Source organism: Anthonomus grandis, chromosome 13 (genome assembly GCF_022605725.1).
Source record: "Anthonomus grandis grandis chromosome 13, icAntGran1.3, whole genome shotgun sequence".
NCBI lineage: Eukaryota > Metazoa > Arthropoda > Insecta > Coleoptera > Curculionidae > Anthonomus > Anthonomus grandis.
Genome location: NC_065558.1, coordinates 22,338,948 through 22,351,149, shown reverse-complemented (window position 1 = coordinate 22,351,149; position 12,202 = coordinate 22,338,948). Strand labels below are relative to the sequence as shown.

Sequence of the window (12,202 nt, the reverse complement as noted above, 5' to 3'; positions counted from 1 at the left end):
ATTGTCCTGGTAGAAAATAACTTTTTTTTTGGCCAAATGTGGTATTTTTTCTTTCAGTTCCTCATTGAATCTATCCAATAAGTTGGTATAATATTCTTCATTGATTGTTTTCCCCTTTTGAAGATAGTCAATGTCGATTATACCGCGTGCATCCCAAAAAACGGTCGCCATGACTTTATTGGCTGACAAACCCACCTTTGCCTTTTTGGGCGCCAATTCACCCCGAGAAATCCACTGTTTTGACTGCTGTTTGGTCTCCGGCGTGTTGTGGTGGATCCACGTTTCGTCTACGGTGACGAAACGATGCAAAAGTTCGTCCATATTGCGATTGAATAACGCCAAACACTCCTGGGAAATTGTCACACGGTTGCGTTTGTGGTTGATTGTGAGCAAACGCGGCACCCATCTTGCGGAAAGCTTTCTTATACCCAAATGATCATTCTAAATTGAAACTACTGAATGTGAGATGCCTATGGCTTCCACAATCTCTCTCACTTTCATTTTCCGATCGGCTAAAACCATGTCGTGAAGTTTTTCGATTGTTTTGGATGTAGAGACCTCGACTTAGCGTCCAGAACGTTCTACATCTTCCGTGCTTGTACGGCCACATCAAAATTCAGTAAACCACTTCTTTACCATGGAAATGGATGGTGCAGAGTCCCCATAATATTTATCAAGCTTAGCCTTGGTTTGAGTGATGGTTTTTTTCCGTAAAAAATAATGCTTAATGAGCACACGAAATTCCCTTTTTTCCATTTTCTTCTCAAAACGAGTGGTAGTCTGCTATCAACAGCTGTCAAACACAAACTAAATGACGCAGCTTGTTCAAATTTTGACAGGCGTCAACTGACAGTTCTCTGTTAATAGGAGCAGAGTTGCCATTTCCATTAAAGGGCGGGAAATTCAAAAAGTCACGGACTTATTGACCCGCCCTCGTATACGTGACTAACTATATCGAATGCATTTGAGAAATCATTCAATTTTGTGTATTGTATATATTTTCTTCCATTATTGTTTTTGTATATTTTGTATTAAAATTTACCAAATTTGACAATAAAGCAGTATGATTATTATTAATATTATTATTATTATTATTATTATTATTATTATTATTATTATTATTATTATTATTATTATTATTATTATTATTATTATTATTATTATTATTATTATTATTATTATTATTATTATTATTATTATTATTATTATTATTATTATTATTATTATTATTATTATTATTGTAGATTTTCTGCCAAACGGCAATCGTACTCCCCCCTGGAGAGGGGGAGAACATTCACTTAGTCCAGATATCAGAACGATGAAGCTCTGATTGAGTCCTTTCCATGTTATCAGACTCTGTTTTTTACATTTATTTAGACTTAATACACTTAAACTAAAATTACATATGTTTCTTAAACTAGTTGACGTTATCTGCGTTTCCAATGAACTTTCTGACGATTCGAGATATGGATAATAGCATTGACTTCTGCATTAGCTTATAGATGCTTTCCTTAAGGTTGAGCAGTTTTAGATTTTCGATCAGACTCTTTGGTATTTCTCCTGTTGTTGACACAATAATTGGAACTGTCCGCACTTCTCTTATTTCCCCTCGTCTTCGTATCTGGTGTTTGAGATCCCTGTACTTAACAACCTTTTCATTATGTTTCGCTCTTAGGTTGTTATTATTAGGAATAGCTACATCAATAAGGGTTGTCTTCCTAGAGATTTTATCGATTATTATTAGGCCTATTGTTACTTATTCGTTGGTTTGTAAGTACAGTGCGATCCCAATACAATTTCTGTTGCTCATTTTTAAGAACTGGTTCCGGCTTATAGTTATAATATGGTATATTGGCTTTTGATAAGAGGTTTAGTTTTTCTGCGAGGTCGTGATGCAGTGTCTTTGCAACTAGATCATGTTATTCTTTATATTCCGTTGGTGCAAAAATTTCACATACACTGAATGGTTAAACCGCTGAATAGACTCCTTTGTCTCACATCCATACCTACATCTGTCACTTTGTACCGTCGAGTCACCTACGAAAAACTTCAAATAATTTCTTGTTGGTATTACTTGATCTTGGATAGCTATAAGAAACCCTTCAGTTTCGGGTAAAAGCTATCCCGAGTCAACCAGTAGTTCGACGCCGCTATATCGACATACTCTTGTTGAACCTCGTGAACAGTCCTTCCATGTAGTGGTTTTCCCATTCAAGTTTGCTTTTTTTCTTGCTCGGTGCTATGGTGTATGGCCAGATCAAGCTCCTGTAGTTTAAGCTGGTGTTGAGTCATCTGCTGAACTTTCTGACGACTGGAGATGTAGATAATAGCGTCGGCTTCTGCATTAGCTTATAGATGCTTACCTTAAGGTTGAGCAGTTTTATGTTTTTGATAAGGCTCTTTGATATTACTTCTGTTGTGGACACAATAATTAGGATAGTCCTCGCTTATCCATTATTTTTATTAATGTTATTATTAAAATTGTCAGCTAAAAGGCTTGCACTCCCTCATAGGGCAACATTCACCCAACCCAGATATCAAAGGTTTATGCTCTGGAGGAGCCCTTTTGATGGGCTTGTGAAAACGATCTACCATGTTGGATCCCAAAAATTCGAACAATCCGAACTGTAGATAGTAGCATCGCTTTCTATAACTTTAGCTCTTTAATATCACTCGTCAAGTTTTTTGGTACGATTCCTGTTGTTGACAATATGATTAGTACATTCCTAACTGTCATCGTTTCCAATTGTCGCTGTAGGCGAACTTCCAGGTCAAAATTTTTCGTATTTGGGATACAAAAAATCTTTATTATTATTTCATTTTAAGTCTGACATGACATTACTTATGGCTCCGACCCCATAAGACATCATGCGGAAGGCTAATCGTATCGAACACTACTCCTCGCGTTCGCTCGGTTAGTAATCTTCGGCCAAATTCATGTGCCTCAACAAACGAAGAGACTCAAGAATGACAGATATATGCATCTTCATCGCTAGAAGTCAATCTTGACATGCGTAATCTTGTTTAGTTCTTTCACTAGGGTAATCTTTATTCCCCCCTAAGGTTCCAACGATTAGGATAGCCAAGCAATTTGGGTGGCACATTCTATGCTTTGTAAAGATTGTCTTACTTGGCAATCAAGCGTTAAACCTCCGTGATAGACTAATGAAGGACTCTGAAAGTACTTATATCACCGGTACGGCCCTCGTGTCTATGGTCGTTTTTTAGTTTGTTTTCAATGAAGGTGAGTAAGTAGAATATTTGTTAGTCGTCCAAAGAACTCAGTTTTAACCTTTCTTTTATTAACAGAACTTGAGAAATAGAGGCCTTGTTGGAATCCTAAGTACTTACCTTAGTTATCTGTGGAGATGCATGCGTGGAGTGCAGGAATAATGGAGATATTGTCCATAAGTACCACATTCTCTGTTTCTATTATTTTTTTCTTTTTTAGTTCTGAGTACCGCACATTTATCTACGCTTATTTCCTTTTTTTTTTACATGTTGAATGTTTTGACAAGTTCTAAGTGACCCTAAAGTTCCTGATTTCTTGCATACAATTTCAGGTCGTCAGTGTAAAACAGATGCGTCAGCTTAGCATCTCCACCAAGCAAGTAACTACTTCCGCTCTGATTAAGTATTTCATTAAGTGGGTTTTATGTCAAAAAGAACCAAAGAGGACTCAGACTATCCCCTTGTAAAATGCCTCTATTGATTGGAATTTCTTTGGTCGAAAATGTTTGCATCTTTATTGTTGTTCTCCTTTTAAACGTCATGTGTTCTAGCAGGTTAATGATTTGTAGATCAATTTTGTATATTCTCAGAGTGCCGCACTTACGGTAATCGATCCAAGCAACAGAAAGTTTACGATGTTTTGTTCTGACCTGCTTTGAGATAATAAATGAATATCAGTTAACAGACTAACAATTCTTTACAACCTTTTTTGTCGCTACTTACAGTCATTCTGCTCCCATGCCAAAATGTTGTTTATCTTTAAGTGGTCGTTGATTTTTGAGCGGATAATTTTTGTACAAATTTTATAGTTCGATAAGCCTACAATTATTGGCTTCAGCTTAATTCTCAGTGTTAATACTCTTACTCTCTTAACTGGATCCAAGAGTACTCTCTGCAATTGCTGCCCCAAGATCCGGTAAACACCAGTGAATGATTTCTACAAAAAATTGTAAACCATTAACTCCAGGGGCTGTGCGGTTTTTAAGGATATTCATGGCCTTAGAAATATCGGTTTTATTAATGCTTGTAGGTTTCATTTGAGGTTTTTGCTAATTCTTTTACTCAGTATGAATTGCCATCAGATGTAACACTCTTTTACTTGATATTCAACCAGTAATTAGTCATTTCGTCACAAACTTTATAAATATACGTGAGTTCGATTCCGAGATTCCTGTAAAAGTTTTTCTGGTTTTAAAGGAAAAGATAGAGTTTTGCTCGTATCTTTTAGATCTTATTCTGTATCACCTTATTCTATTGCCTAAAGGCGGAATTTTTTTATTTCCGTGGTCAGTTCATCCATAATTTTAGGCACGCTTGCAAGATGTTGAAATGTAACTTTTCCTATAGTAATTGTAACGCTTGTTTCACCACGGATATTTGCTACATTTACCGTCACTGTTCGTAGACGCCTTTTTGATTCCCGAACCTTACCTGCAGATTTTACTATGTCAGGCCTTTTAATTGTCTTTGTCGCACCCGTATCCAGCAGCACAGTGCGTAGGGTATCTATACACGCGTCGACGAAAACACTATTAGTAGGGTGTCGCAGCTAGGCGGTACTAACTGGGGCTTGCTGAATATAGTTCCACGACTTTCCTTTGTTTTCCAGATTGGTGGAAGTGGTGCTAGCGCCTTCTGGACAGTTTCTTCTTATATGCCTTACCTTGTCACGTTTCCAGCACTCCAACTTCCGATCCTCGCAGCTACGTTTTTTACTAACTTCCTGAACTAACTGATTCCTCAAAGTCGTCCTATACTAGAATCACGTGCCGCATATGAGTCTGGCTTTTGTTCGTGTTTATTATCTTTGAATTCAAGAGGCCGCGTTAGTGCATCTACTAGCTTAGGTGGATGTGCTTGTAGTCCTGTTTGAAGTTACTCACGCGAATTTTTGGCATTAGGCACGGCATATGAGGCTTTACTAATAATATTTTTTTTAACAGCATTATTACTTTTGTTTTACGTATAAATCCATCTTAGAACTTTTTAATTTTCAAAAATATTTCTTTTTAATTTAGACCCACGAGTTTTGAATAGCAAGTCTAAAGGTGCCCTAAGAAATTGAATCAAGCGTGAGTTTAATTTATTTTTTTACTACTGACCTCTAACGACTGCCAAGCAACCACGGCTGAATTTTTAAATTTCTGTCCAAAAAGTATTAAATAATGGTATTGTTTCAAAATCTTTGACAATCTGTCATTCTGCAAAAACTGAAGCAATTTCAAACTTGGCAGTTGTAACTAGAATAAAAAGACCTTTAAAACAAGCTTACTTGAGCCCCACTCCTATTTAAAATTTTAAGGGTGGTTGCAACCCTCGCCAAGAAGTTTATGTTAAGGGGTTAAAAGTATTCAAAAAAATTGTCCCCCTAAAATAAAAAATCGACGATTCCGAGCATTTTTTTTACATTTTTTAAAAAAGGACCCTAACATTGCTGGACTGTTTTCAATGGACCACTCTTTATATAATAGTGGACAAAAAAAAACATTAATGAATATATTAAGGAAGAAGTCCAATTTAAAGTGGAGTCAATATAAAATTGAAAAGTTAGTAGGGGAAGTCTTCCCCACAAATAAAACGCTAATCCTCTAATTTCAGGAGTGATGCATTTCGGCAAGTGTTCTTGCCATCATCAGACTCTAAAATATATTTCAAACAGTTCAAAAACATATACGAACATTTTTTGTTCTTGACAGGTGACATAAAAAATACAGATAAAATTATGAAATTGTAAAATACTTACTGGGTTACTTAACACATACACAAATTCTAAACAATAACAAACAATACTTAAATAGTACATTGCACGACATCTAGTGAACAGTTAAAATTATAATAAAATTGAACAATATGTGATTAGCAGATTTCTACTGAGTACTGGGAGCGAGTGAGAGAGAACCATCGGACTGTAGTATTATAGGGTGTGAACAAATAAATGTGTGTTAATGAGTCAGATCAAATCAAATGTCAGTGTTACTGTTAGGACCCAAGGAATTAAAGAAAGTGTTGCTCTCAAATTGAGTTTGCTCATTAATACAAGTGTAAACCGGTGATTTGATAGCTTTATTTATTTCCAGGATTTCCAAAAGATCCATCCTTAACCCCTTCTGACAAAAATGCAGCACCTCGGTATCCGTTGATAGACTAGCGGTGTCTGAGCAAACTCTGGTAGACTGTGAAAGAATGTTGGAGTCCACCAACTTACCTCATCCAGATCTAATTAGAGCTGACATCTCTTTGAAGGTTAACAAATTTCTTAATTCAAAAGGAATAAATGAAAATCGTAAAAACTCATAAACAAACTCAATGATCTTAAAGTTAAAATCAACGAAAATGACATTATTCTAACAAAAGCCGATAAGGGTAACTGCATCGTACCTATGCCCAAAACTGGATATTACAAAAAAGTCAGTGATTTTCTTAACAGTGATGATTTTGAGATTCTGCTTTACAATCCTACTTCTAGATTTATTCTTCACCTCAAACAATTATGAATCCGGTTACTCCACTTTTTTATTGTCTACCTAAAATACATAAACAAAACTATCCTGTGAGACCTGTAGTTTCCTATATCGATTCTCCCGCCTCAAAATTTCCTCCTAGTTAACGTCTATCCTCCCTCAACTCACCAATTTCTCTAACCCACTCTTAATAAAAAACTCATATGAACTTACTAAAAATTTAATAAAAACAGAAATACCCCCTAACTCATTTCTTGTTTCATTCGATGTTTCTAACCTATTTCCAAGCATCCCACCAGAAGATTGTTTATTATACACCCGAGAACCTCTCTTTTCACAAAGCAATTTACCTACTCATATCATATTAGAAATTTGTTCTCTTATCGACAGTGTACTGAAGCAAAACTTCTTTCAAGCTGATAATGAATTATATTGTCAAAAGTCTGGCCTTGCAATGGGTTCCAATTTGTCACCTTTTCTGGCAGAAGTGTTTATGTTTTTTCTTGAAAGAGAAATCTCAAATTGCGAGATTTATAAAAACATATAATATGTTGGTATAGGTACGTCGATCACATATTTACAGTTTTCACTGGTTCCACGGAGGACTTACTGAAATTTCAGGCATTTCTAAACTCTATCAATCCTTCTGTTCATTTCACTCTCGAACAAGAACAATCAGGCAATCTACCCTTTTTAGACCTCTTAATTAAAAGAACGAACAACATAAAACTCGAATTTAAAATTTATAGAAAACCAACTGCTACGGATAACGTTATACCCTTTTTTTCAAACCATCCAGTTAATCAAAAGCTTTCCGCATTTAACTCACTTCTCCACCGTCTTTTTAATATCCCTTTTTCTCAAAAACATTTTAAAAAGGAACTCAATATGATTTTTCAAATTGCTCGGAACAATGGTTATCCTGACAAGATTATAAATTCTCTTTATTTTAAACATCTTTACAAACATTTAAATAAGCCACATATCTACAATACCGATGGCATGTACAGAAGCATATCATATTTTGGAAACATATCCCATCAGGTTGCCAAGACTCTAATGAGCGGTTGCGTGTTTGTTTCAGGACTTGACGAATAATTTGTCTAAATCTCTAGTCAACACCAAAGATAAAATTCCCGTCACACACAGATCTGGTGTTTACAGACTAAAATGTTCTCATCCTGACTGCAATGTGTGCTACATCGGACAAAGCGGAAGGAGAATCGAAACGAGAGTCAAAGAACATAACAAACTCATTGAAAAGAATAGAAACCGATTTATAACCAATACCTCTTCTCCTTTCGCCAATCATATTATTGAGACCGGACATGGCTTCGAGCCTGGGGCGGATACCGAGGTGCTCCATGTTTGTCAGAAGGGGTTAAGGTTGGATCTTTTGGAAATCCTGGAAATAAATAAAGCCAACAAATCACCGGTTTACACTTGTATTAATGAGCAAACTCAATTTGAGAGCAAAACTTTCTTTAATTCCTTGGGTCCTAGCAGTAACACTGACATTTGATTTGATCTGACTCATTAACACACATTTATTTGTTTATTTGTTCACACCCTATAACACTACAGTCCGATGGTTCTCTCTCACTCGCTCCCAGTAGTCTATTTGCTAATCACATATTGTTCAATTTTATTATAATTTTAACTGTTCACTAGATGTCGTGCAATGTACTATTCAAGTATTGTTTGTTATTGTTTAGAATTTGTGTATGTATTAAGTAACCCAGTAAGTATTTTACGATTTCATAATTTTATCTGTATTTTCTATGTCACCTGTCAAGAAAAAAAATATATATAAATATAAAATGTAATCATGTAATTAAAATCATTGAATCTTTTCTTCGAAGCAGACTTCTTTATACCTTAAAATATGTATTTAACCCTTTGATGCAATTATACGAATACTGCTTTGAAAATATACTGCAATTTTAGGAAGGAAGAAGCTTAAAGTGAAACCTTCATATTCATTAATTCTATTGTTTCCATATTCATTTAAGTTATATTTTTATGTGAAAAATTGAAAGACAAGATTTGCAACTTTTAGTTTTATGTCCCTAATAAAGAAAAATACTGTGCTGTCATATGAAGAACCGTTTTATAGCGATTAAAGATGTGAAGAAGTATTAAAAGTTAGCTTGTTTGTCTATTGGCTTAAGACCGAAAATCAAAGATATTATAGTAAAAACTATCTGAAAAATAATCGGTACGCATTTGAAATTTGTGAAGGTTACAAAATACGAAACCCTTTTTGATGTTTTTTTACCTGCATCAAGTTACAAAGTCAACCTTTATAATTGCTTATCGATTCCTTTATTAATGTACGACGAAAGTTAAATATTTTATTCAGTTATTTAGATGATGGGCGAAGGTACAGACTTCATATCAATAATAATACCTACATTTAAATAACCACTTGTATGAAAACCATTTTGGTGTTCGAAAGTTGATGCAACTTAAAAGCGGACTACCGAAGAAAGGAAATAAAAAAGGAGAATCCTATCTATTTTGAGATCATAAAAGGTTTAACTTACCCCGTAGGTGACGGACATGAACTAGCATCGGAAACGGAAGATGAATCTAGCCCAGCGGCAACTTTTAAAGAATCCATTTTGGTAATATTTTTTCTTCCTAAAGTCGGCGTTCTATCCATCTCGTTGCTTGGAGAAACTTTTAAAGCAGGTACATCCGATTCCTGTTTATGTTTTTCCAAGTCAAATACTTGTTCTGTGTGTAAAACCTGAAAAATACATATTTTGATACATACAATTTCAAATTTAATTAAACTTTATTAGCTTTAACGAAAAGTAGGGCAGCTGCAATTATAAGCTTCAATAAAGTTCAAACAGTTAACAACAAGCAAATGCTATTTCTAGACTAGGGGCTCTATGTACTCCACTATATCTAGGGCAAGTTTTTAATTAAAAGAAGCATTATTGTTTAAAAAAAAAAACAGGTTGAGATGCCTGTTAAAACGCGGTAAATAAAAATAGGGCACATATTATGACGCTTTGTTTTGGTGTTGCAGTTTGGTAAACAAACTGTGGCTTAGAATTATATTCATATAAGTTTTAAAAAAAATTTAATATTTTTCTTGTAACCCTCTGGCTGAATGAATACTTTCTTGGTTTGTTATAAAAAAAAGATGGCACGAAAAACTGGTATAGTCCAGTTCAGAGATATATTAGAATCTTTGATGTGCCGCGAATAGTCCGTGTGCCGGTGTTGCTTGTATTGTCATATAGTAATATTCTAAGCTTTTTTTCATTTATATATTTCATTCGTAGAATTTGACTTCAGACGTCCACGACTATTTTTGTTAAACGTCTGACCTCCGTCACAGCCACTCAAGCGTGAAAAGTTGCACAGGTCCGGCCTTCAAATTTATTTGTATTTAAAATTTTGTTATTCCGGATTTTTGAGTTTAGTTTTATAAAGCTAGAAATTCAGGGTAGCTGATAGCAAGATAATATTTAATTTAAAGATAAGATTTAAGTACGTAAAATTAGTTTAACCAAAAGTTTTAATTTAATTAGTTTAGTTTTTAGCGCCATCAGTGGGGTGTTTATAATAAGCGATGAGAGAATAGGTGGTACAAATTACTTAGGCCCATTTATTCTGTGGATTAAGAAATTAAAGATTTACTTTTTGACATAAAAGGGTAAAATGTTTTGGTTTGTCTTTAAATTTTATATATTTCCTTTTTTTGGGTATTGAGATTTATTTTTAATTGCTGGTTATCATTAACGGGGAATTTGGCCGCCACATTCGATGTCCTATAATATTTTTTTTTTCATTTATACATATTATGATATATTATTATAAAAACTTACTTATGAAAACCCCATCTCTATATTTACCAACATTTTTTGATAAAAAGTAATTATGTAGTCAGAAAAGTGGAAGTCTATTTTTGTAAATAAACTTTTACATTAAAAATCATCTAGCTGTCTATATCTTATGCGTGTAAAAGACACAATTTTTACTTATAAAAAAACACACTTTACATCCTGAATGTAATATTTATTAATTTGTTTGCCTCATATTTAGTTATTGTGCATAATTGAGACATTAGATGAAAATTAACAAAAATTAATGCTTATACTAAAAACTAAAAATCTTATACAAAACACTTCATTTTAAGTATTATGGATCCTAAAACTACAGCGAGGATACTAAATACTTTTATAAATCCAACCACTCATTTGAATCTGGTCCAAAGAATTAATACAATTTTCTAAATTCTGTTTTTTTTTGCCTTTTTTTTTTAGCAGTTTCTTCCATTAAGGAAGGAAACAGTTTCTAAGTTGCCACAATGGAACTTCATCGTGCATTGAAGCATATGGAAACTAAAACAGATTTAAAAAGTGTACACTGTGTCCCATTTTGGATGAGACTGCAGGGTATCTCTGTCATTTTTTAAGATAGAGCTTTGCGGTTTTCGCGACCCTGTATCACTTTTTTGTAAAACTTTTAAAGCCACAAACAAAAATATTCTAACTACTTTTGTTCCTGAAATACAGGGCGAAAACGAAAATGTTCACTTTTGGAGATGTTATTATTTCTCAGGCCCTGTATAAGATAGAATAAAAATGAAAACTGCTTATAATAGATATTTTTACATAAAAGTCAGTGGCGTATTTAATTTTTTTTCCCAATGCACTGTTTTTAAGATTGGGCACAAACTTGGTATTTTTTAAATGGAACACCCTGTATATTTTAACGTCAAATTTTTGCATTTTTTTTTTTCTGAATACATTGATGTATCACAACCAAATCTTGATAAATTTTAGCTCAAAGAACTAGAAAAATCCATATTTATGTTTATTTTTTTAATAGTAGGCCATGAATTCTTTGACACATGCATAAAAAAAGTTTTGTTTATTGCATTCATAGAAACTAAGTCACAAACAGACTCAATACATATCAATAATGATGGCTGACGGTGAAAATATGGAATTCCAAAATTTTGAAAAGTATGATATTATAAAATGTTTAAACCTTTCTAACGAAAATGTCGAAGCGGCGCAGCAATTATATTTAAATAGGTAAAGCTCTAGCTTATTTTATTTTGTTACAAAATTCAAAAAATAAAAAAGATCTTATTAGGTTTCCAGAAAGACGTCAGCCATCTCGGGCTACGGTATTCTGGTTAAAATCTAATCTTTTAAATTATGGCTGCTATTCAAAACCTAGGCAACCCCATGTTGATAGAAATGAAGCTGGCGAAATTAATGTTTTAGCGTGTGTGGAAGCAAGACCCCAAATTTCCTGTAGAAAGATAGAGGAAGAGATAGGAGTTTCCAAAACAAAAGTGCAAAAAATTTTAAAAAAGCATAAATTTAAACCGTATAAGATAAATATTATTCAATTATTGCATCCTGACGATCCGTTTAAACGACTGGAATTTTCTAATTGGTTTTTAACCAAAACTAATGAAGATCCGGATTTTGTAAAAAAGGTAATATGGTCTGACGAATCCCATATAAGCAGTAGTG

At 33.9% G+C, this 12,202-nt stretch overlaps 1 protein-coding gene across 2 annotated transcripts in view; it reads right to left on the bottom strand.

Annotated features, from left to right (window-relative positions):
• LOC126744077 (diacylglycerol kinase eta) overlaps positions 1 to 12,202 on the bottom strand; it is a 764,865-nt gene that overhangs the window by 135,557 nt on the left and 617,106 nt on the right. For both annotated transcript variants that reach the window (XM_050451425.1, XM_050451426.1), the window contains exon 12: positions 9,239 to 9,444. In XM_050451425.1, coding sequence (XP_050307382.1) covers positions 9,239 to 9,444 — 206 coding nt within the window. The remainder of the gene's footprint in view (positions 1 to 9,238; positions 9,445 to 12,202) is intronic.